General features: G+C 38.7%; 2 protein-coding genes across 4 annotated transcripts in view; both read right to left on the bottom strand.

Annotated features, from left to right (window-relative positions):
• The window catches only part of LOC105691380 (scavenger receptor class B member 1), a 38,916-nt gene extending 31,176 nt beyond the window's left edge, over positions 1-7,740 (bottom strand). The window contains exon 1 of one of the 2 annotated variants that reach the window (XM_012409815.3): positions 7,229-7,740. The gene's annotated coding sequence lies outside the window, so the exon portion shown is untranslated. Of the gene's footprint in view, positions 1-920; positions 2,326-7,228 lie in introns of those variants that run through there. The other variant, XM_012409816.3, reaches the window with a different exon arrangement.
• Positions 7,741-18,893: 11,153 nt separating this feature from the next.
• On the bottom strand, positions 18,894-24,989 carry LOC105691329 (P protein). Of its 2 annotated transcripts, none has more exons than XM_012409731.3 (17): positions 24,872-24,989; positions 24,274-24,366; positions 24,009-24,171; positions 23,756-23,885; positions 23,590-23,662; positions 23,302-23,477; positions 23,116-23,222; positions 22,883-23,042; positions 22,744-22,815; positions 22,506-22,637; positions 22,185-22,439; positions 21,972-22,106; positions 21,707-21,901; positions 21,391-21,624; positions 21,047-21,305; positions 20,667-20,760; positions 18,894-20,575 (listed from the first exon to the last, which is right to left on the bottom strand). In XM_012409731.3, exons 2-17 carry the CDS (start codon positions 24,362-24,364, stop codon positions 20,485-20,487), a joined length of 2,367 nt encoding a protein of 788 aa, XP_012265154.2. In that variant the 5' UTR covers positions 24,365-24,366; positions 24,872-24,989; the 3' UTR covers positions 18,894-20,484. The 2 variants fall into 2 exon arrangements, with proteins under 2 accessions (XP_012265154.2, XP_012265153.2); XM_012409730.3 differs by having other exon boundaries at positions 24,274-24,415; positions 24,872-24,948.
• Positions 24,990-25,570: the final 581 nt, after the last annotated feature.

Raw genomic sequence — 25,570 nt, 5'->3', positions numbered from 1 at the left:
AAAAAGATAAAAAAGATCAAGTAAACTTGTACGTGGATAATCGTGCGTGAGAGAGAAACGTGATTCATTTTTGAAACATTATCTACTCGGAATTAATAAGTACAATTATCATTTCAGTTATTGGTCAATTAGGCCGACAATCATAATTATCCGGACAATGTAATTGTCTACCTGATAATTTATCAATTACAAATAATGATTTATTCGGACGAATGAACTTCGCGAGATGGTCGAAGCTTATTGCGCTTCGAAAAATTGGTGCGATTTTGCATCACGGAAAATAATTCTGCAAACATTCTACGCAGTTTTACGTTACACTCGTATATCAAAAATCAGAGCGATTGTTATACTGAAATTTCGAGAATACGGAGAACCTTGGAATCAGTTTTTTTCATGGTGGATGAGCTCATAGCAGTAATCGCACAGTCTAGTTTCTTCGTTCCAATTCCAGTAAAATGAACGCGTTACATTCGAGGAGTAAATGGAAAGCGCTCATGCTTACATCAATTCATTATTTTATCCATATAGTAAGAAAGCATGTACGTAGCGTAGACTCGAGTTCTACTTGTTATAACACATATGTATAACACGTTATAATATCACATGCAAATATACACATATCGCATAACACAGTGGTACACCCATGCGCCACCACTGCGCTACAATTACCCACATATTTTCATTCGAATTGATTTTTTTCTCTATTTTCTTCTTCCGCATATTTCGAATACCCTGCAGCATATCAATTGCAGTTATATCAATTTACTTTTTTCGCACGAATACCTTACCTCAACACCTATACGTGAGGATAAATTTATCGTCTGTATACCTGTGCGTTATGTATAGATGTTATTTTCCTTTTCCTATTAATGGTTTTTATTCAATTTCATATTTTTTATTTTTCAATTCTAGCTACTTACATAAGATTAACGGACACTCGAGTTTCCACGTGTTTGAAACCGGCTTTATTAAAGCCTACGAGAAAATCCAATCCAATCCCAACTTTACGTAACACAAGGTAGCTTCGATGTTGGACACGAGAGAGTTTCACTAGCATTCAGGTGCATTACACACTCACTTTGGAAAAAGTCTGTTGCGGGTGCAGCGGGTAAAATAAAAGGGATCGCTCAACGAACGGACAGACGTACGGCCAGGTACATACGCTTTGCAGACGAGTATACCTTAATTGGAACGGTGTGTCTTTCGAGTTGACGTTGTCCTTCTAACGTTTCCCGAAGGATTTACTGCACGCAATGTTTCTCGTGTATTTCATCCCAGCATACACTACGTAAATGTGTATTCCGGGCTGCAGGTCACGTTCGAATTATTGAATCATATGCAAATTGAATTATATGTTTAAGAAAACCGAAATTCCGCGTTTTGCACGTTGGCTTGAATTGTCGATAGTTATTTAATTTACTGTTTTTTTCTTTTGTTTTTTTATCTTGTTGAAATGTGAGTGAACAGTTATACGCTCCATGTGAAGAGAAAAAAACTTTTTATTACTATCGCTATGAGTATTGTCATTATTTTCAATAAAAAATTTATTCATTCGCACTGAGATGAATTCGGTGTAAGGTTCTTATCGCATAGATGTAACTTTCAAAAAATATCACCGGGCGTTTCAGTTTTCAAATTCTATGCTTTCAAAATTATGTTTTATGTATAACTATAATCAGCCGTTCTCAGCCATTTTGGTTTTATAAAATTTACGGTTTCAATAACTTGATAATAATTCGTATCATTGACAGATTTGAAAGGGGGTTTGATTTATGAAAATCGCAACACTTTTGGTTAAATTTTTATATTGACTCAAAGTCATCTTGGTACACGACTATTATTGCCGTCTTCACACATTATACTGCACGTCTCGTTCTCTTTTTCAACCGATACAATTATCACCGTGATTTCACGCCGAATGTCTAACCGATTTGATCACGAATTGGCTGTCCTTTTTTAATATTTCTCTCGTTTTCATTCTTTCCTCCTGCGAGCGATTGTTTCTTTTTTTCGGATTTTTGATTTTTATTTTTTCATCGAATTGTCTGCACGACCACTGCGGTTAAGCACAAAACGCGCATAATAATATTTCGAACCTGAATAACAATTTCACGGTTGTGTACGCGAATGTGTAGAGAAGTAAAAAAGGATGAATAAACGAAATGATAAAAATTAAGCAAAACTTGATAGCTTTTGGTTTTACACGACTTTGAGCGGTGCAGGTCCCGTTGAGTCGTGCGATGATCGGGGCAGCAATCAACGAGAGATTGTGGATCAGCCTGTGGACCACGGTGACCACGGTCTTCGTTGCGCGGTAGGCAATATAGTGGGCAATCACGGAGTTCGTTGAGTTGGTCTTTGCTTGGCCAAGACTCTCACATCGGTGGTAGGGACTACGAGCCGGTGGTCATTCTGGTATGTCAGTCTCTTTCAGGAGAACGCGATGGTGTAGCTGCGGGCGTTTTTTTTTTTTTTCGGCTGGTTTACCATTGCACTCTGAAAACCGAGCTGTGCGGTACATCAGGTACTCGGCTGCAGTCCGAACTGATCGTCGGACCTCTGTGCAGCTTCTTCGAATTTTGAACTACTCGAGGATTATATTGCACAAGCACGTTCGTCTGCCCTCGAACGCTGGTCCCCGCCGAATATTCTCAGAGGACCACTGAAATCCCACCCAGCACTCAATCTTTAAATTCTTCTTGGCAAGAATCAGTTTGCGTCGCATTAAAACGAAAATCGGTATTATCTGTGCAATGTTCCCAATATAATCGATACGCTCACTCCGCATCTGTAATCTGGGAATCTTACCCCGGCACCGACGGAATTTCAAGTTCAAAATTCGCAGATTTTCGAGGACACAGATTTTTACTTTTGACTCGATCAAACGAGGCACGAAGGTTGCAGATGGAGGGTTGAATTCCAAGTCTCGACGGCCGCTGCAGGAAGACGATTCGAATCGTTGAACTTCGCTTGGATTTGAAATGAGAATCGGAAAGAAAAAAAGTAACAAGATAACTAGTAGAGACTGATTCGGTCGGACGTACGACGATTGGTGGGAGCGTACGTACCCCGAGGAAAGTCGCGAACGCGGATGTACTGTAGACAAAGTGAATGGATGAATGGATGAGTTCGGCGAGAGTTGCTCGACTGCACCATAACGTTCACCTTTGGCAATTTCTACGGTTACGTTTCGATGCAAGTGTAGTCCTGCAACACTTTTCTAACCAACGGAAGCTTATAGTCTACTTTCGCGTTTTGGAACACGCGAGTTTCGATCGTAACGATCTCAAATGTAATTTCGTACACCGAATACACAGTTACCTTGAACTGTGAGAGGTTGTTATAATTAGGTACCCTCGAAATAAAATTACCCGCGGCTAAAAGAAAGCGATTCGTGAAAAGAAATGCTATGTACACAAATTCATCTCTCATGAATTACACAACACATTGGATACGGCTACAGGGTCGTTTGAAAATATAGAAATCTAATGCCTCAAATAATATACCTGCACGCGTATGTTCGTTTGAATATAACGTACATAACGTTATGTACCTTTGAGAATAAAAAACAAAGAACAAAATAAAGAATAAGCAATGGACGGTGGTTATAACTGTACGAAATTATATTCACCTCATTTGCTGTGATACGGCGGTGCGGGGATTCCTTTTAGCAAGCAATACCAGGCACAAATTAACGGTTAAGCTTTGCTACTCCGTCTTTTCTTTACTTCTGATTTGAGATGCCTTCTGGGGGATGTTCTATCGAATTTATACGCACGAATCGTTATTTGATTATCAAGGTTATTCGGTGTAGGCGAATATCGTTATCGCGCGGATACTCGGTGCATAGCCACAACAATTGAGATATTTTGAATCCGACTAGTACACGCGTGAGTACACAGAGTTCAGATAAGCCGCGAAGATTCTCCGAAAATCTGAGTAGAGTGAAGGTCATTGTTAATGAGAATTGAAAGATCCTCGCGGAATGTCGTGTACGATAACGTCGCGAAGGGATCGAGAGCCGCATGTAGAATTGAGAAAATTCTAAATCACAAGGACACAGAAGATATAAAGATTCGAGGAAACCTTAAGTAGAACGGAAGTAAAGAGAAACTTCAGTCAAAGATGGCATTGACGTTTGTGAAGACATCTATATTTTCAACACAATCACAAGTATACCGCAATTACCTACAAAGTGCTCAGTAAATTAACCATATCGCGTGTTCAATTATACAAAGTACAGTAGCGACCAATATACACCTATACGCCCTTCCAGAATTTTGAAAGACAAAAAGTCGCGTGATTTTTCTTCTTATTTGTGTTGGCATGAAAATAAGTCGAAAAATATTAGAATCGATTAATGGATCTATTGAAGAGATGTAGTACGTAACGAATAAAACAACTGTGAAACAAAAATCATGTAAGCTCCAAAATGATGGTGAATTATAAAGCGGCAACCAGTATATACGAGTTAGGATGGAAATAAACTGATGATGAACGTACATCAAAATGTGTGCGGTGGAATGTTTTCAATAACAATTGTTCACTTTCGTATCCATTATATAACGTAGTTTGTACATTTTCAATACTAACATTTTTTTAATGTTTCATCTCTTTTTTGGTATCCTCGATCACAACCAGTATCGAGATATGATATTTCCGTTATACACATTTCACGTACGACAGCCGATGTACGACGCGTGCCCCATTTAATTTCATTCGTCGTTTGAATGTTAGTTTATCAATCTACATTATAGTTATCGCAATTTGAATTTTATGTCGAGCGTATGGCGTCTCTTAACATTGCACGTTTGCGCATCTTCATATGATTTTTCTCTCTTGCATTCTTCATCCGGTCAATATATACATTCACGGGACATTCCGCGTAAAACGGGCCACTTTTTCAAAAAATTTTTGCTTAGACAACTTATTGACACCAAACGTCGAAATTTCGAATAGCTACGATTTACGGTAAAAATTGCGAATTCAAAAAAATCTTACAAAACTGACGTATTATACGTTTGAAATTGTACGTTTTGATTAACTTTTCAGAATAGGATCATATTCATAGGTACGTACATACCAAAATAGTGAAAATTATAGTGAAAAATTCGAGACAAATAACCGTCGGATACGTGACCTTATGGTCGAGCTCTTCTTAAATATAAAATGTCTTCAGTTCTACACGGACTTGGCTGATCGACTAATGTCACGGTCAATTAGATACCGCGGACGCCAATTCTAAGCCGACTGTTCAAGCTCCCTTGAACTTGAGCAACTAATTGTAACTACATACGTATACCCATAAAATGATGCGAGTCTACATAGGTACTTGCTCTGTACAAACTGTTCGAGTGACTGGGATTAATGGTATCGAGGACAATGACTGAAGGCAGAAAGACTAACAATCGGTCTAGACTTGACAACTCGGATTCAATCTCAGGCTTGAAAGAAGAATTCTACCTTTTTTTTTTCTGACTTTGGGCAGTTGCGAATTTTTTTGTTTTGTTCTCTTCATGGCGTCAGCATATAAGGTTGGCACTGATCGTAAATCTATCACAGACTGGAAAAAAAAATTCACTTGAACGTCATATATGCATGATCATTTCATGTTTCACGAAATTCCGATGGAAATTCAAGCACGGAATATTAATATTCATTCAATCGATGCGAGAAATATGACTGGTCCAGGCGAACCGCGGCTACTGCGCACCTGGTGTAAGGTAATTTTCGGCACTTTGTATTTGCTCGAAGCGAGAAGGCTGAGTTCTCACTTTTCATTTAAAAGAAAAAAAATCATCCATCATCAGAAAACGAATGAATGTTCCGATTTTGTCAATAGTCTGAAGGTACAGTATATAATTACCTATTACCGCGAAATATTGGGCAACGATTTCTTTCTTCGGTATAACTAAGGATGACTATTATCGGGAATATTACAAGAAGTTCATTTAACGTCAAGCTTGCGGTCGCAGATTACACACATGGCAGAGTTGTAAAATTCTCCTCTCATTTTAGATTGTCTGACGCACGTTACATGACCACCTGACATGATATTGTAACTCACCTTTACAGGTACCATCAGATACGAAGTTTATTCAACGTTGAAAATTGAACTACTGAATGATTGGAATAAACTACCTTTTTTTCTCGCATTCTACGCGACAAGATATAAGGCGCGCGTGCGGGGATTCGGAGGATTTGAATATTCCATGAGCTTGCACGGAATTCGTAACACTCGCGCGAGAGCAGATATCTACGGGTCTTACCGAACGAAGTTGATCTTTAAAATAATCGTACTCGTTTTTAAATTACACGTTATCATGTCAAACGGTCAAAATATGAACAAACATTCTAAGTAGGTGATAATCATTGAAAAAAAAAGCAAAAAAAAAAAAAAACAGGAATGAAATACTTGCAACGTACCTAAATGTCTGTCGCGCACGATGAAGTGACGTCGAAGTTGTTACACAATTAAGGCAACAGAGACAAGGTTAACGTAATATCAATTAGATGACCTGACAGGATCAACAACACGTGTATTGTATATCACACATCGATAAAAACTTGAGGAAAGTTTAATTTCAAATAATGCATAACTACCGATAGCACGTACCGTGTGCAGTATTTACTTTCAAAAAGTATATAAACAACGGTTTGACGCCATGCCTAATTCATCACACGTTATTAATTCGAATAAATTGCCATCGAGTGAAAAACATTTGCATGATAATTGCATCTGCACAGCTGCATCAGAGAAATTAGACTTTCCTACCTACCGATCTCCCGATTACGAATATCCCGAGGATATCAGCTGCCGATCCGAAACTACTATCAAATCAATGATATTAAATGAAAAATTTCATACACCGCATGATAATCGTATTATATTCCTTGGAATGTGCAATAATTATTGCGAGATGTGGATTATTCCATGAGAATAATTCCTCGCATACATAATGTACGATCCAAGGATCTCCGCGCGTCCCTTCACCGCATATCATATGATATTAATGGAAATATATAAGACTTTGGATCGAGGAGGATATCGAGTCAATGATAATGAATTTTATAAGAAAAAAAAAAAAAAAAAAACAAGCAGTTGTACGATGACTGGCGACAGGATAACGGCCATAAATGGAGCCTTGGCTTTGAATTTATGATCCTATGGACCTGAAACAACGAAGTTTGAAAGTAGGTTCAAATATTAATGGTAAACTACACTCACCGATTCATCTATTTTCTGTAGCACTGTACAGTGGTAGTAGGTGACGGCGAGAACCGCAATTTGAAAATTTTTGTATTCATCCAATTTTTCGCAAAAATCAACGGCTCTACGAAACACACTTTCACGATATCGGATGTCGGGGTGCAGGACAAAGAAGTACCCCAGTCTCGTTTGGTACTCAGTTTCGTATTATTTCCAACAATTGTCAGCGACTGTTACACCAATCTCGTAACAATTATCTCGCTTATTTACATGAAAACAATATTAATAGTGATAAATAATAATTGAACAAATCAGTCAACTTATGTTCAAGCTTGCGATACTAATGTTATCAGAGATTAATTAATTCAATGAAATAAAATAGTAATTCATTTCGGATACGAATTCGACTCGCTCAGCTAACAATTGATTTACACGTCTTCTATGAAATTATTTTAACAACGCGCGATGTGATTCTTCTCGCGAAATGCTCCTTCCTCTTCGCGCGTTGAGAAGGGTGCGTACAAATGAGGCTGGTAAGCCGTGTTGCTTGGATATAAAGTCGAGATCCGTTGCGTGTATCTGCGTCACCAAACAAATGAAAAACTTATAACACTCAACGAGCATACCACTTACTACCGTATCGCCTTGGTCTCGTGCAGTGGTGTGAACTTCTCTGTAGTTACCCGAAGAACCTCTTTTTTTTTTTTCTTCCGTCCGTTTATCTTTCAATGTGTGTGCTGCAGCTTTGCGGCTGCCCGCTGACTCAACCCACCGATCTTTGCGCTTTTGCCGAACCCCCCAAGCTCGACGTGCTTTCAGGTATTCGCGTTACCTGCAGGCGCGAAAAGGTATTATACGGGTCAAATTGAAGAAAAAAAATTTCAAATAATAAAATTCCTTCGCCCTGATCTATTTTTCCAATTCATAGCTACATCGCGATTCTTTTGCACATCGAATCCCAAAAACTATGAATATATATACATACTAAACTGCATGAGTTCAGCCTGCGATGCATTAATTATCTCTCGTCTTCTTTTTCACGTACGATTTATCTTGACGTACGCGTATGCAGACGTTATTGGAGAAAAACGATTTTTTTTTTCTCCACTTTCGCAAATCGATACTCCATCCTGTACACGTGTGTGACGAGAATGGAAAAAATATCCTGCAAGAGCCACGATTAATTATCGTGCAAGTATGTGTAGTATACGTGCAAAGTAAAACATTGCGCGGAAATTAGTCACGAACCAATAATTCAAATTATTTTTTTTTTTTTTCGCAATCTTCGCATATTTTCTGGGCACGCGACACGTCGGTGTTTCATACCTGTAGAATTCAATCGCCCGAAAATGTGATCAGAATATCGCTATTAGGACAGCCAAATTCGGCGAGGGTATTCGATTAATTTAAAATAACGTTACAAGCATTGCAATCAACCGCATGTATCATACGCTAAGACGATCGATCTCCCTTGTCGCGAGTGACGATTCCGAACGATGTCTCGGTGTACGTTCGTATTATCATATATGCATTATACTTCGCGTGCAATATTAATATAGGAGAAGAATTTGAAGAGAAAAAAAAAAAAATGTGTTTCGCAGGTGCTAAAGTTTCTTAATTCTTTGTTGGTATTGCCGATACCGGTGTCCTTGCTTCTTTGCTTTCATTTTGAACAAAAGCGTAATTTCATTATTCCAGTTTACATTAGGCTGAGAATTATTCCGCCATTATACGCGGCCTTATGATGTAACGTTATGTTTTACGCGCGCCGTGCTTCCGCGAGGAAAGTCTTCGCAGGAGAACCAATCGGTACTTTTCTACTTTTGGTCTAGCGGTACCTGGCCCATGCCGACCGCAGGCAATCCTGATCGTCACTCTGATACAAGAGACATTCGGTCTTGCCGTGAACGAACAATTTTCACGGTTTGTTGGGGAATTCTATTTAAAACTGGGGTAAAAATAAGTGACATGACATATCCGGTGAATATTATCTTATTTTTACGATTGGAATAATGGGATTGGGAGTTCTTGCGGTTGGTGTAATCCAGATAGTCCGATGCTATCGAAGTAACCGAAGCGTTCTCATTATCGTTCATTTAATTGGCATTTCAATGGAGACTTTCCTCACGGAAGCACGGGTACGTTATGTTATATTGTCAACGTGCATAGCAATGTTACATAAAATCCTCAAAACTTGAAAGAATTACGAACACCCACAGTCATTTATCATCCAAATGATAATACGCTTCGGGTTATTCACCCTCGAACGGTTATCAATTTTTAGCATTAAAACGTCAAGCAAAAACTTTAACCGATAGGTGGTGTAAAAGATTACACATTCACGGTCATCGGTCGTAGCAACATACACGAATCGTGGCATTGAAAATCGCTGCAGGTCAGGCGATTAAAAATTGATCATAAAAATTATGGAACTGACCTTGAGATACATAAGATCCGCAATCAAAGCGTCTCGATAGTCGATGGGTATTTGGGGTGAATGTCTTCGTGATGGATCTGTATTCCGAAATAAATTCAACTCTGATCTTTTTCAGTGTATCTTCACCTCCTAATTATACGTTTTTTTTTAACAGATCACGGCAGTCGCTTTTTGTCTACCAGACTGTAGCCGTTCAAAGTAATTGCATTTTTTGATGTTTAGTGTGGTTTATTGGACTAATAATCACATCTATTACGCCATATTCAAGTCATGGATATAAGTTACAGCACTATAGGTTTCGTCCGCGGCTAACAGAATAATTTTCAATAATCCTAACGAGCGCGGATTATGGGCTGCAGTGGACCAACTAGTCCGCGTGGAAAAGAAAATATAAGTTCTTAATGGTTCATGTCTGCTTGTAATGCTTGGAAACGGAACACCTTGAAAGCGAAAATGGCCGTCGCGTTGCGTCAACGGATTCTTTTTCTCCCGGCGAACAAGGACCCAGCAAGGATCTAACGAGGTTGTGTAGAAAGAGGATCGAGTGTATATGATAGTTTCGTCCGTGAAACGTGTCCATCGTGAAAAAATTTACCGATAAATCCGAGACGTGAAATTTGCTCCAGGACCAAGTTCTCGCATTCATTGGAATCGTGACGTCGATCCCGACGTAGGATCAAAAAAGTATCATCCAATTAACGATCAAGGTTTCTGCTGGTGGATCGAGCCCTGGTTACTGCGTGACCTTATTATAATTAGACTGCTCGATCGTGTTTGTCTTGAAAAAACATATGTATTTTTTTCAAATTCATTATCCTTCCTCAAGGTCGTGACAGCGCTGGAGTGGTGTATGTATTATATTGGGGGAAGTACCAATTATTTGACCAACGGGTGAATTGGACACTGCTGTAGGACATTATAGGGCAACTGATATATATAGCTTGTAGACCGTTCTCGTTCTGCTTCGATCATCCGACTTTCTCTTTACCTGTAGTTCAAGGAATATTTTTCGTAAAGTAATTCCAGTGATCGATGAAAATAAGTACTTGCCGACCAATAAGGAAAATCAATGACAATGTTCGCGACCACAGATCAAAAAACAAACGGGGAGAATGAATGAAATCATTGCCGACGAAAATTACCATCAAAGCCGTCAAATCGTTGGTCAATCGTTGTTCGTTGAAAATCAATAGATATGTCGTGTCTAAATAGAATGATTCGACGTTAGATATATCCGTGTACACTTCACTAGATACCACGAGGCCGCCAGTTCGCCAGTTGAATTTTCCGGAATTAATGGGATGTTCATCATATTGGTCAAACAATGATTTCGCAGCTATACGTGTGGTAACAGCGAATTCCCTGTACTACTCGCTAATCGAATATTCAAAGGTTTCGGAGCCTGGTCAGAGATCAGTTGAACGATGGCATACGTGTATAGATATTAGTGCCTGGGTTTCTCCACGATATGACAATTATCGGCAGCGTCCAATACCACGATTTGTCCAGTCATGCGCCAAACAAAATATGTATAATTTCTCTATTCGGAGTCCAAGTATTATCACACGTACAAATGACTTGCGACTGTGGGTCGATTTTTCGTCTCCTCAAATTTTCCAATCAATTCGATTATAGAACTAATTTTTTGGTTTTCAATGGCCCACAACTGAATTTTGTGAGGGAATTAAGGGATTTGGCCGAATTAAAGGATATATCTCCTCTAAAATTCATCGTGTGAAAAGTTTTGTTTCTTACATTCTAACCGGATCAACGTCGTGGGAGTTGAGGTGATACACGTTGTGCGTCCATTACTCGGCTTTTTTGATTCGAAGTGCAAAATTTTATTACAAAGATAGATTGCGGTTACGATTTTTACGACGTCATGGAAGAAATCTTAACATGGAATTATTCACTCGCTATCAAAGACTTTGCCCGTCTGTACGTCCACCTGACAAGTGGAATTTAGGTCTTTCGAAGAAAAAGATGCGAAGAGCTGCTACGTGACCATGGAGCAAACATTCGATGAAGACCATCCGAAGTTCCCCAAAGAGGTGTAACATCATCATCGCCAATGTCAGCAAAATTATTCTCCGAAACATCGTTTGAAGAGATTGTGCCCATCGCAAATGTATTTTTCGATAGACCTCTGTCATACGAAATTCCGTAGTATGGGTGCTAAAGTAAAAAAAAATGAAAAAAAAATAAAAACTACCATAAAATGATATCGACGAAAACAGCGTGAAGATTCTATGAGAGTGGGTTTTTCTACAAAAACTTCACCTCACAATCTTTTCTTTTATTTCGAAAATAAAATCTGCATACAAAAAATTCCCCTTAATTAGTTTGGTGGTTTTTAGAACTGTGTTGAATTTATGTGTGAAAATGCATCGACGGTGGTCGTGGCATTGACCATGATGCAGACGTTGCATTGCTACGCTAACTCGACGGCATTGCTCTTCGGGTCAAGGTCTTCAGTGACCTATAAATTATTACCGAGCCATCTATATCAACTATAAATAAATTCGAGAGCAAATGTTATTTCACATACAGGTACGAAACGAACTCTTCCTATACTTTCAAATTGCAGACATTCGGTATCCGAAATAGATATTACAAACTTTTCTCGAGTACTCCCCGGGGTTTCCCCAACTGATTGTGAGTATAACTATGCCTAAGATATTTGCAAAAATGACTGATGAATAATAATAATAACTACCGTTAGAAAAAATGATCGCGAAAGTAGCTGACAAAGTATCATTCTCCACTTTGTTCGAGGTACCTCTTGTGCAATATTCGCTCATTACGTATCATTTGATGTCCACATTCGACTAATTCATGTGCAAATGATTGGCGTTAATGCGCTTTCCAGTGTCGTAGATAATGATTATGGTTGATGAGATCATGGATGACGGGTTGGAGTTCATGGTTTCAGTCATGGCAACTAAATGAATGACCAACTTCAAGTTTAATCTCGAAGTAAATCGCGTATACTACACCGATTTGCTCCGTTGCAGTTCCGCTACAGTCCTTTAGCATCGTGTTCAACGTTAACCGGATTCGCCATAACGAGATCTACCGCAACAATCTCGTCAAGTTCAAAGACCAGCGATTTTACTCACGATATCGAATCACCTGAGATAAATTTTTCATTCTGCTTCAATACGGACGACGTTGGAAATATTTTCGAGCTTGACAAAAATTTTCGTTGCTTTTAATCCTTGGAATTGTACAATTTTGACAGATGTATGAAATACCTCGTGCGGTTTTGAACAGTTCCAAACTACGCGCAATCCGACGATGTGTAGGGGGTCGAATGCTCTTTCCTTATTTTGAAACATTATTTTCACCGCCTTTGGGCGATGCGGCGAGGGGGACAAGAATAAGACAAGTGATCAAGCGCGGAGGAAGATGAGGAAATTCTATACGTGTATTTGTGTATCTTTTCTTCTTGCCTTTTTTCATTTTGAACAATATGAATAACGTGAGTAAAAAGAATTGTTGAACATTTTTGAGAAAATACTAATGAAAAAACACCGCACACGTCAGCCGAAGGACGAATCTGATACAGCTCCAAGTTCGGCAAGGATATTGAGCTACCATTATTTCAGCCTCCGCAAGTCGTCGGAAATTGAATTACGAAATGCGCCACTTTCATATGCCATTACTGCACGAGCCAAAAGATGTTCGCATATTTCTGTTCAGTTCCTTCGGTACATAAGGAGCTAGCCCAGTCTTTCACGGGGCAAAGATGATCAACGAAAATTCATCTCACTCAACGGAATTTATTTATTTATTTTTTCGATTTTGCAAATATTCAGGTATGTATCACAAAAGTTTTCGTAAAACTGAACCACTATCTACAGAAATATCCATTTCATCTAGCCGTCTGGGAGTTGCAGGCGATAATATTTTCGGTAGTAAAACAGGACTCATCCTCTTAACCGCAACATAAAATTTACACGCGGTAAAAACACACCGAAATTATAATGATACATCGTTGTTGATAAGATCGGCTGAAATTCGGCCGGATAAAGACGAAGAGACGAAATCTACCGTGTTCTTAAATGCATTTTAATCAAATCATAGATGTGTTGAACCGTATAGTTATATTCAATGTGTGAAATTTTCATTTCATTCAGCATAGTTACACAAAATGCAGTTTATACGTGACGTCTCATTGACGTCACGTATGTAATTTGCGATGCGCGCACGCTCACCTTTGGTCATTATCTCAGTTCTATTGGTACCCTTCGTATCATTTGTTTTTGTGTGATGTCCATTTAATGATCGTCGTGGAGTCGCTCAGATGTGTGTGAAACTGCTGAGATCTTGACTGAGATATTTAAGGAAGAGACACATATTCACCTTGAAACAAGAGAAACAAATTCTCATGATTTATAATTAATTTACAAATGTTGATATTTTACTAATTTGGGTATTCCATTTTTCATCCCGGAAGACGAAGGACCTTGGTGGTATTGATCAATCGAAGTTAATTTTGAACGTGGCGTTCGAAGTGCACGAAAATTTTTCACATTCCACTGAAAAAACCACCTCGCAGGTACTTATATATAATATAGGTACTAATAAATTATGCAAGACTTCATTCTTCGTTATACAGCTCATTACGGTGGACCTGAACGTGGAATTGATGGTTTCTCAAATATTGTTGTTTGCGAGCAAATCGACCCTGGCTTTTGGAATGAAATCTATTGACTTTCGTTTATTCAGCTATCCAGTAATTTATGATAGGCCATATTACTCATATGGTCCATAAGCCGAAAACAATTTTATCCTGAGGTCGTCGCCCACTTCAAATGAGTTTGTACGCTTCCGCACATACGGCATCCAGGATCTTAGGTAGTGCGATGAATTCTTTTAATATTTCAATGAACTCGGACGATGAGCTGTCTAAATTAGATATTTTACTGTTGCCTCATCCCACATGTGACTTTCGATCGTTTCAACCGCAGGGTCAGTTGATTGTCATAATCCACCACAAAAAAGGATATGTTCTCGTGGATTTTGTGGGAATAAAATGTTTTCCCATTATTTTATTATTTGCTTTTTAAATAGTTCCCGTCCAATGAGTGGCTGTGAGTGTTTTTGGTCCTTGAAATTGACGGGTAGATGACCCATCATCGATGCGTCGTGATTGTAGAAATCCTTCGATCCATTTCTCCTGTGGATCACCACTCCGGATCAATACAACCATATATCTATACGTCGCTAATTCTTTTTTCAATTCCGATTTTACCACCTTTGCAGTTTCAAAAAATTTCAACTCTAAAGTCCAAAGGAAATTCATTCATTGATCGAACTCACGAAGTGAAGGGAATCATCCTTATTTTAAAATGTTACAAACAGCGCGTATCTCGAGTGGTCGAGGATGATTGATAGCCGCTTTATATTTTCAGCATCGTATTCTCGGAGACTGTTCAGCCGTATGGTAAACGTCGGAAAAAAACCATCGTTATTGAAGGACGTAAAATTATGTGGTAAAACCGCAGATTAAAGTGGGTAGTAGTGTCCTTTAATAAATGCCCGTTCGAGAAATTGCTTGTCGCGATATAATTTCACATGTCGATGTACTACATCGACATGTAGTACATCGACAGCACCAGCCCCGCGCGTCCTTCGGGTGGTTCGTTCTTTGTACGACGTACTCGGGACCTCAGGCAAGGCTGACCCTGGGACACCTCTGCACGTTCAGCGGCGCCTTGACTAGATTTATCTCCACCACCGTCCTGCCATGCTTGGAAAATGCCCTGCGCAGGAGCAATTTGCCTTTCTACATGATTAATCGAGGAGAGATTGAATGCGGGCAGATAAAAATATGACACACTTGCCTTCTTCACTTATTAATTTATTTATTTTTTTTTTTTATCATCGTTGTTGTTGAGGTGATTTTCGTTTTACATCCGCAGTTGATTCGCGGTTCGACATTCACACGATTTGCAGGACTCGGTGACGATTTTTTCATGAAAAGTTTCTATCTTTCACTCTTCGTCAAATTTCTAGTTGCGTGTATTGGGAATAAACGGGAATCCGAGCTAGCTTGATATTTTTAGTATTCACGCTGGCAAAGCTAATAAGGAAAAATTACATCACACTTCACGTGTATTATAAAAGTGTAATTTGATTCTGGAAATAATCGATAGGTATAATAGTGAAATATTATGCTGGCTGGCAACAAAATTATTGTATAATAAACTAGCAACCCGTTTTTATAACGAAATATTTTTGAGAGTGGTCTCAGAGTGTACGAAGATGGAAAAATAGAGAAATAAATACCTTTGATAAAAACAGAAGAGAATCATTAGAAAGATTCTGCACAGTTATTGTGCTTTTGACGTCTGTGCAGAGAACTATAAGGTCGTCCTTGTTGTAGGTATACCAGTATACTTTTTCATAGCAATCCACTTTTGTTAATCAACAAATCACAAAATTTCAGCCGATTATGAACGTTAATGATAATTTAAAGATTCAAAGGTACGTCGATGTGCACGAGTTCGTGGGAAAAAATATTTATCTCCCTAAGTATCCACGAGCACACATCTGTGTGCGTATGAAAATTACATTCATTTTCAATAATCTTTGACAATATGGCGCAGTGTGATGATGCATGAAGGAATCTTAAAATTGTCATCTTGAATCTGGTCTTTTATATTACGTTTCCATGAATGAACGATGAATCTAAATTTCTGCTCTTACATGACGACAGTCGGATTTTAAAACAGCTGATAATGACTTTCATTTCGAGTTTTAAATATCGAGATAGAAGGCCACCAGCTTATGAAGATCTAACGGGTAGATGATGAGCCTATGAAATACCGATCACGATTTCGGAAATATAAATATCAAATAAAATAAGATACATCAGTTATCTTTAATATCTTGCAGGGACGACTTTCGGTTCCTCGAGGACACGGGGAAAGTTCCGCATGGTATCAGGAATTATTTTAGTTCTAATTTCGGCGGAACAGTACTTTTATTCAACGGGTAAAGAATTTTACTAATTGTTGCCGTTCGACTACCGAAGTGTAGATCGGTTGTTGGTGCTTGTTATTTTATATCTGACAAATTATGTAGATTCAGAAACTTGAAATATCTTTAATATGCTTGTATGTATTTGATTTTTCACATTAGAAAGCAATCTAACAGGGCTGGCGAATGTGATATATCTCATAGGTGAGATCGAAATGGCGTTGCTAATTCGTGGCGTTTCATTCGACAGAAGAAATCGCATAAAGTCAATGTAAATAAAATAATTGTACATAATTATTTTGGCAAATCGGATCAAACGCACCAGCGTTCGATGCGATTATTCAACAAATTGTGAATAAAATCTGAAAACTCAAAATAACGTCTTCAATTTCCATCGTTGGCTCTTAAGGTTGAATGAAGTCAACGATGAACAGAAAAAAAAGTTCACGCTCGGTGAGATGTATTTACGTTTAACAAATCAGCGTTAATGATCCCGATCATATGATATTCATCATTCACCATTTTTTTCTCTGGTAGGATTCCGAATGACTTGTTATCTCCACGCACTTTGTGGCAAGATTCCTCCATTACGCGGCATTACATTGCATAATAATAAATTGAAAACAATTAATTATGAAAAAGCTTTGACAGTATCTGATTATCTGCAAAACTTTATGAGATTGACGTTCCACGTGTACACGTTGGCATGTTTTTCTCCTTTTTTTGAGGATTTTTTTTCTCGTTCCATTGAAGCCAATATCGCCAGCGACATCGATCGGTCTACTCAAATCATCCGGAAAATATTATCCTGATTGGTTTTCAATCAGTTTATCTCATGTGTTAGACCATTTTTTGCAGATGCAGAATAATTATTAATCTTGTCATAAATATTTCCGTTCGTATCAGATCTTTCAACAACATCACGAGATTCTAGTTATTGTTGAATTATTCTTTAAGGAACTGCATTATTTTCTCAATGTTATTATTGGCTATAATGTTCGATCCGAACAAGAGAATATCAATTTTTCAGACGGTCTCATTGAGATTTTCCACTTTTGATTTCTGACGCACGTATACCGGACCTTTCAGGTACAGGGCAATTCAGGAAAAACCTAAGGTCTCGCAGATTCAACACTCTGCTGTCGTTAAAATAATTCGACGTGAACGAGGCATGCACGTATGTACATACATACGTAGCAGCGCATCAGAATTGGTTATAAATTAACTAGACACTAACTTCTCTATCTGAAAACGAAGTCGACCTTGCTCCGTAATAATTACACACCTATACTCACGCGTACGATATGTCACGTTATACCTATAGCTGCTGCTGTACCTGCATTCTGTAAATTCCCCGATTATCTTCAGCATCAACAAATTCCGTCCTCACAATTAGTATAAGTAATTTACTTACGCGAGTTTTATTACCATTCCGAAAACATCAATATCGTTTTTATGTATGATGCATAATTTATCAAACGCATACATGGACGTACTAATGATCTCTGCGGCGTAACAGCAAAACGAGACAAAACCAAATGTAGCGTAAACACTTGTAATGGTCGCCTAATTTTCCGTTCTTTTTTGTTACCGCAGTTGACGTACGTAATTCTCAGCACCGTAGACTGTGAAAAGTAGCAATTTTATCGATATTGACGTGCCCGATCCGACGCCACATTACATCTTCGATGAATTATGGGAATTCAATCAGCCGCAAAAAAGCAACATTGCACCACCACCCTTGTGTAAGAAATTCTCTGACTGAAATTTGAAAGCTGGCCTCAAGCGCGTATGTGAGCCCGAAAAGTCAGCACCTCGACCCCGTAATTAATAATAATAGTAACAATAATAATAATAATGACAATGACAAATGATAATGATAATGATAATGTATTAAGAGTAATAATGATTTTGAGGGGAATTTCTTTGAATCAAACCAGATTATTGCGTACATGAGCTAAATCAATGAAGGTTAACGCATATTACACTATACGTATATGTGTACACGGTTCTGCCGCGCAGGTAGAACGAGTGCGTGCGACGCGATGATGGGTTTCTTTTACTCTGCAGATCACAGCCAAGGTTGTACAGTTCTGCAGTATTGCGAGTTTTACTTAACAAGAGGCGAACGTATTCAAAAAGTTTACACTCTCCTCCTGTCCGCGTGTATTTCAAATCTGAGACGATCTCGAACCCTTGAAACATTGAATAACACATGACGCGAATCCGCGGAAACAGTGAGTAACAAACGCATGTGAACCACTCCATGCGGTTGAATACCCTTCCAATATCTCAATGCTAATTACCCAAAATCATATGTATGTGTGACATGCGCGCGTGCACCCATATCCTGCAGTTGCATTTATTTTTCAATCAAATACTACGCAGCTTTCTACGTCCAATTGATTTTTCCGTTCCCAATTAAAATACCGAGACTTATTCCTTTGCCCTGCGTAAGATAAATGAGCAGTCAATCCGTAAAGATCTTCGATCACATAAGGTCGTTCATGCCGGGAGCGATATGACATGTTTAACATTGTATATTTGGGCCACCCTTCATGTTCGCGGTATGTACGTACATACAACCGTTGACATGGAAATAAATGAGAGTGAGTTTGCGTATCTGATGAAAATATGTCGATTAATCCTTGATTAATGATTGCGATCCTTAAAAATCACTGCCGTACTTCATACGAAAGTTGGAGTGCAATATGAGTCATTAAAATTACGCCAGAAAGTAAATTTTTTACAACAAGGTCTCTGTCCATTTACTGGTAATACTCAATCGTTCATCGGTTCTTCGTGATTAACAAGGAGTTTGGGTAATTGATCGATTTTGTTGACTCTCTAGTTGGCTTGATGAAAAAGAGATTGCAAAGATAAATTTGGTCGTGATATACAACGAGCCCGTAAAAAGTTGAACTGAAAGATCGATCGTTGAAGCGATTTGATGCTTGAATAATTAAAAAAAAAAAATGAAATGAAGGACCGACAAGTATAAGTTGGAATCAAAGCGGGCAGGTGTTTCAGACCGAGCGGGATGTCATAAAATTTCTTTATATTTCGTAAACGGCCTTTTGCGTGACTCAACTGAAAGGAACGTGCTGAGATCGCGAGATGATAGGTAAAAAAGAAGTTACAGCGTCGTAGTAGAGGAATATTCGAAACTTTCATTTGCCTTGAACACAGAAACATTCGCATAAGTCATTGCTAATTTCCAATGGAGTAGAAATTGTTTGATAGATGGCAGTAAAGTTGGGAGTAGGTGGGCTCATCCATTCTCAACGGCTGTGTAGCAGCGATCCGCTAAGCCGGGGCTACCTTTGAGTATAACGTCGATAACCAGACCGTTCGTTGTTCGGAAAGAATTCTGAAACAGCGAGCAACGCTATCAACAACCACTCAAAGATTTCTTACCAACGAAGTTAACGACTGTTACCATTCGTTGTTAAACGGTCAACCAGTTACAACCGCTTTATTATTGGATGGACGAATCATAATCAGTTAGAGGTGTTGATTTTGATCAGTGATTTTTTCAAATGGACTCCGTAGCATTGTCTCCTTTCTAAGATGGGATGAGGTGTGAGCAAGATTTTGTATGGAAAGAGCTTATATTTCAAAATAATCGAGTGTTAATATTACACGATTGATGTAACATGAAAATAAATAAAACATAGATTGCAACACGTAAATGTGAATCGTAAAATACTTCTGTTCGTAGTATACAATAACAATAATAATAAAAGTGATGACATTCGTGATCATCACGAGTGCACTTGATATAGGTATGTGCATATTTTGGTATAAATTTTTGAAAAAGAAATTGCCTGCAGTTTCTTCCGGTAAATTATTATACGCCGTTCCAATCGAATGCGACGTGAGCAACGAGGAGATACACCATAACAATCGTTGTGGTCGATAACATGATGGGGAATCCTACCCTGTGTGATAAAAGTGAAACAGTAGAGGAAAATATATGATTACATGGCAGATTTTGTAAAGTTATAAACAATCACGATCTTGTATACGGACTTGAAAAATTGCATGAAGGTAATACGATAACCGTGCTGTTCGGCTACACCCGCGCAGACCACATTGGCACTTGCTCCAATCAAAGTTCCGTTTCCTGCAAACACCGCATCCGTCATTTCAACTAGACAACTACCAGATTATCTGGCTAATCGGGATCATGTGATTTATCGGATCTACACTGCGCGTGAAAAATTAGCGGGTCTCTCGATTTCTGCTCCAAAGAACGTCGGATTTTCAATCATAACTTGAGCATTTTTGCGCAACTTCCTACGTCGATCATTCGCTGAGTTCTAAGGATTTGAAATCGGGCATTCTTCGAAGCAGAAACAGGACGAGCTGTTAATTTTTACACGCAATGATGTGGACGTGGGATAACTTACCTCCAAGACAGGCACCAAAAGCGAGTGCCCAAACCAGCGGTTGCAGCGGAAGTTGCAACTCGTGATTATGCGCTAGACCAGTAGCAATTCGGATCATCATGGTTGTCAGTGGGATATTATCCACGAAAGCGCTCGCGATAGCGGACACCCATAACAAAAGTAATATCGCAACGGCAAGTTGAGATTCTTCGTTGACCGATAATATCACAGCCTCGGTCTGCTTGCCTATCCAAGCAATGAGGCCAAGTCGAGATAGCGCCTGTGTAGAGGGAAAAAAAAATCAAATGAATGTCATTGGTTGCCACGTCCGATCAGTCGGTGATTTGAAAAGTGAGATTCTTCACCTCCATGAGAATGAAAAGGGATGCGAAAAAGACTAGGGTGCTCCACTCGACGCGAGCCAGAAGGCCGTCCAGATCCTCTGTATCCGCTAAAACTAAGAGTAACAAAACGCCGAGGAGTGCGGTCCATCCAAGCGATAAATTCAAATTTGGAATGCTGTGCAGGAAAAATAATGTGATGACGAAGAGCAGGGTCACGCCGCACTTCACGAGTAAAAATGTGTCTCGGATTGGATACTGAAACGGAGTAAAGTAAATTTGTAGGAAAACGCGGACGAGATTTTGAAGTAATGTCCTGGATGGTGTTGATTATGCTCACTTTTTCTGTTAGTTCCTCTAAATTGGCTTTGTAATTTTCTATGGCGACACTACCGGTCAGTAATTTTTTTCTCAGCTCGTTCAATAGTCGTTGTACTTTCTTCGTGAGTGTCCCACGGACCAAATCTTCGTCTTTACTGTAACTGGACAAGCTTGCTGCAGCTCTTTGCCAAATCGCTATTTCGTGTCTTAGTTCCTGAAAGATGAATATCAATTAGTCGCTATGAATAATTACATGAGCGAAAAGTCAGGAGTATAGTACTTGCCATCACATCTGCAGGCTCATCGAATCTCAGAACGGTAATATCGCGGAAAATGAATCTCAGTTGAAAATGTATAACGATGAGAACCAAGAATATACCGATTCCCATGTGCAATGTAAAAGTACCGAAATCAACGCCCTAAAAATTTTAGTATATCATGAAAGTGAAAATTCACGCAAAAAGGCGAGTTGTTTTCTGAAAAATATCTCATCTTACGGCCTTGATAACGCGATGATTGGAAGCGATTATCACGTTTGGTGGATCTCCAACGGGAGTAATGGCGCCGCCGACGTTAGAGTAGACTATCATCGCCATCAAAACGGGCACCGGGTTCAGCTCCATGACCTCGCAAAGTCGAATTGTGACCGGGGTCATCAGGAGAACCGTTGTTACGTTGTCAAGAAATGAAGATAAGACAGCGGTGAAAATGCAGAGCGTGTGAATCAGCGGCCAAACTTTTCCACCGGTTATCTAAAAGTGGAAAAACTTTTTGTCAGTAATTTGGTCACGTAAAATCGACGATTGACATTGTAATACCTTGTACGCGAAGACGGCCAGGTAATCGAATATACCCGTTTCAGAAAATATCGCCACAAGCACCATCATCGAGAAAAGTAAAAGTAAAGTTTCACTGTCTATCCACGAAATAAGTTCTGCCATTGACGGTCTCTTTAGATGAAGAGAAAAAAAAAAAAAAAAAAATTATTGGGAAATCAGAAACTTCTGGCACAGTGTACAGCATTTCATCGAAATTAATTCGCTCAATATTGCCTACTTCGTTCAGGGCTGCCAAAATCGCAACCGACATAGTGGACGCTAACATCGCAGCTAACGCTCTGTGTACAATCTGAAGCAGAGTGAAAATTCTTCTTTGTGAAAAACAGCTCTGAACTTCCGATAATTAGATGTTTTACCTCAAAAATGATCAGAACGTATAACCCGACGAGTACCATAGCTGCTAAAATAATTCCATCGTTAACATTTATCGGCGATAAATCATACCCCATGGCGACCGGAAGGCTGGACTGTAAATTAGTTTTTAATTTCATCCTTAGCACACTTTTCGACATCTTTCTGAAAAATATCATATGTTTTTCAATAGCAGCGCGCTCAAAGAATATCGTCAAGTGGGGTCTACGTCACATACTTGATATCAAAATCTTGAAGTTCAAAAATTTTTTGTTGTCTTTGATCCGGCACGATGTCTATTAATTCCTCAGATACTAAAGGCACCACCCAAGGCTCGCTGATATTCTGGAATTCATTTTATTATTTTGTTGGAAAAATAAATTGAAGTGACAAAATGTCGGCGCGATTAAATGGATTGTTATACTTTGACAAATTTTACGTTCTCGAAGAAAGCTCCACTGGTGTTCGGACCGATATGAAGAAGTTCCAGCCATACCGTCAGATCATATGTTGTAAGATTGGCGTAAACGGGCGGCAAAAGCGCACCTTCTAGGGTCACAGCGACTTGACTTTGCGTTGGAATTCCAGACAATAAATAATCTGAATGTTGATTAAAAATGCGTTAAATTATGCGTATTCCATATTCTGAATAAATGGGAAAAACTTGTTAGTTCGACACAGTAGGTATTCTGATTTGAATAGCGAAAGATACCTCTCACTTTGTATGCCGGGACCGAGATTTGGTGCATCATGTCTTCCTTCTCCTGTTTAGTTATCAAAATAAACTGTAATCGTAAAATTATTATCGAATAGACAACGTTTCTACGAGTCGAATTTTTTATATGTGAAGTTCCAACTTGAATACTTGTGATACTTACAGTGAATACACACCAACAGAATATAAGTAACAACAGTTTTATGAATCGATAGACAGGATTTACTTTCTGCTCGTGACTCTCGTGATCCATAACATCCTTAGCAAATTCGTCCTCGTCAGCCGTGGCTTTTCTGAAACGCGGTCAAGTGAATAGTAGCTTGAATTAGGAGGAACCATAGATATATTGAACCTGTGGTGTAACTTGTGCGAAGCGTGAACACCGAGGTGTCGAATACCGACTAAAATGGTCTTACTTTTTTATCGAATTTTGATAAATTCTTTCGTATTCTCTTTTGAATGCTGCCATACTTGGGTCTAATCTTATAGCTTCCGGTAGTTGACTCCAGACTTGCAGTCCTTCTCGAGAAATCGGACCGATGGCGGCTGCGGAACTTCCTGCCGAAGAAGGGGGTGTTCCTGTGCGTCAAATTGTGAGATTTAACGATATCTCCGAACAACCGATTTATATCAGCTGGTTTATATACTGAGGAGTCGGTGAAGAAAAAAAAAAAAAATTACCTGGAGTACTTCGACTGTACCGCGAGTTCCTCCTAAGGAACCTGGGCGTCCGAAGCCCCGTCTCATCTTCGCTAGAGTCGACATGAGACATTTCTCACGAAGATGAATAGATTTGAAATATTAATTATTTTTAGTCCACCAGCTAAGGAATCGAGAAAGTTATTCAAAGCATCGGCGTTTAGCAATTTAGCTGATAATTATCGTTCTATGAATTGTAAGATAGCGAGTATCTAGTCCGACGAGACATTTTGACGGTCTCGACTTTTTCATCAACAACAGGTATGTCATTGCAGAGGTTAATTCCTGACCATTTCGCACTTATTCTCACAGATTCGTTACAAATACAACGAATTTGTTTAAAAATATTATTCAATAACATCGATAGATTCATTTATATCTCTTCTACCTTGTCGGTGATGATAAATATTTTTTGCCAACGGCAACTGATGAGAAAAAAAAAAAATAGCGAGGGACACGTTTTTGACCGTTTTTTCAAATTACCTCGGCAATCAAAGCATTTCGTTATAATGTGAAATAATATATCCACTCGGATGCGAAATTTTGCATTTTGAATGAGAAGAAAATTTACTTAACTTACCGATAGTGACAGTTTCAACTTAAAATCTAATAATTTCGGTAGAACAGATTTTGGATACGGCTGAAAGTAATCAACCCCAACACGAGACTGATTATCTCGGACAGCAAGTACCTTCGTGAGCGTTAGTTTTTGCAGCATGTTTACCTGTGAAAATTGACCAGTGATTCTTAGTCTATTCAAGCGGTCTAACTTCTTCAGAATATGGTGTTGCCAGTATAATCTTACAACTGCTATAGATCGAAGAATGAAGTGTTAAGTGAAATTATTAATTGAGTCAATTATTAATATTTCATTGTGTACGTTTTCAATCATTATGGAACGGACATGCAATTCGTAGTGACAAAAAAAAAAAAAGACAAAAATTCTGTGAAATAAGATTTGTAAAATATATGTCAATAAACAACACCAAATGTATTCACACATGCGTACTTTTTTTTTTTGTGTGTCAGAAAAATTCATGGAAGTAGTAGTGCTGCGTGGCAATGATATAAGATAATTAAGCCGATACTACTTTACCAAGGATTTCTGTGTAGAAATTCAACCTCGTCATTGTTATTATTATTAATTACTATTACTTGTATCGGAACTTTGAAGATTCTAGGAAGGAGTGATAGATCTATTGGAGCACAGACATGTGGAATAATCGGCCAATCAAGTCTTGTTGATAAGAGATGTATAGTTTCGGAGCATATCCAGACT

Source organism: Athalia rosae, chromosome 1 (assembly GCF_917208135.1).
Source record: "Athalia rosae chromosome 1, iyAthRosa1.1, whole genome shotgun sequence".
In the NCBI taxonomy this organism is placed as follows: Eukaryota; Metazoa; Arthropoda; class Insecta; order Hymenoptera; family Athaliidae; genus Athalia; species Athalia rosae.
The sequence above is the reverse complement of the archived record's forward strand: the minus strand, read 5'-3'. Positions and strand labels throughout refer to the sequence as shown.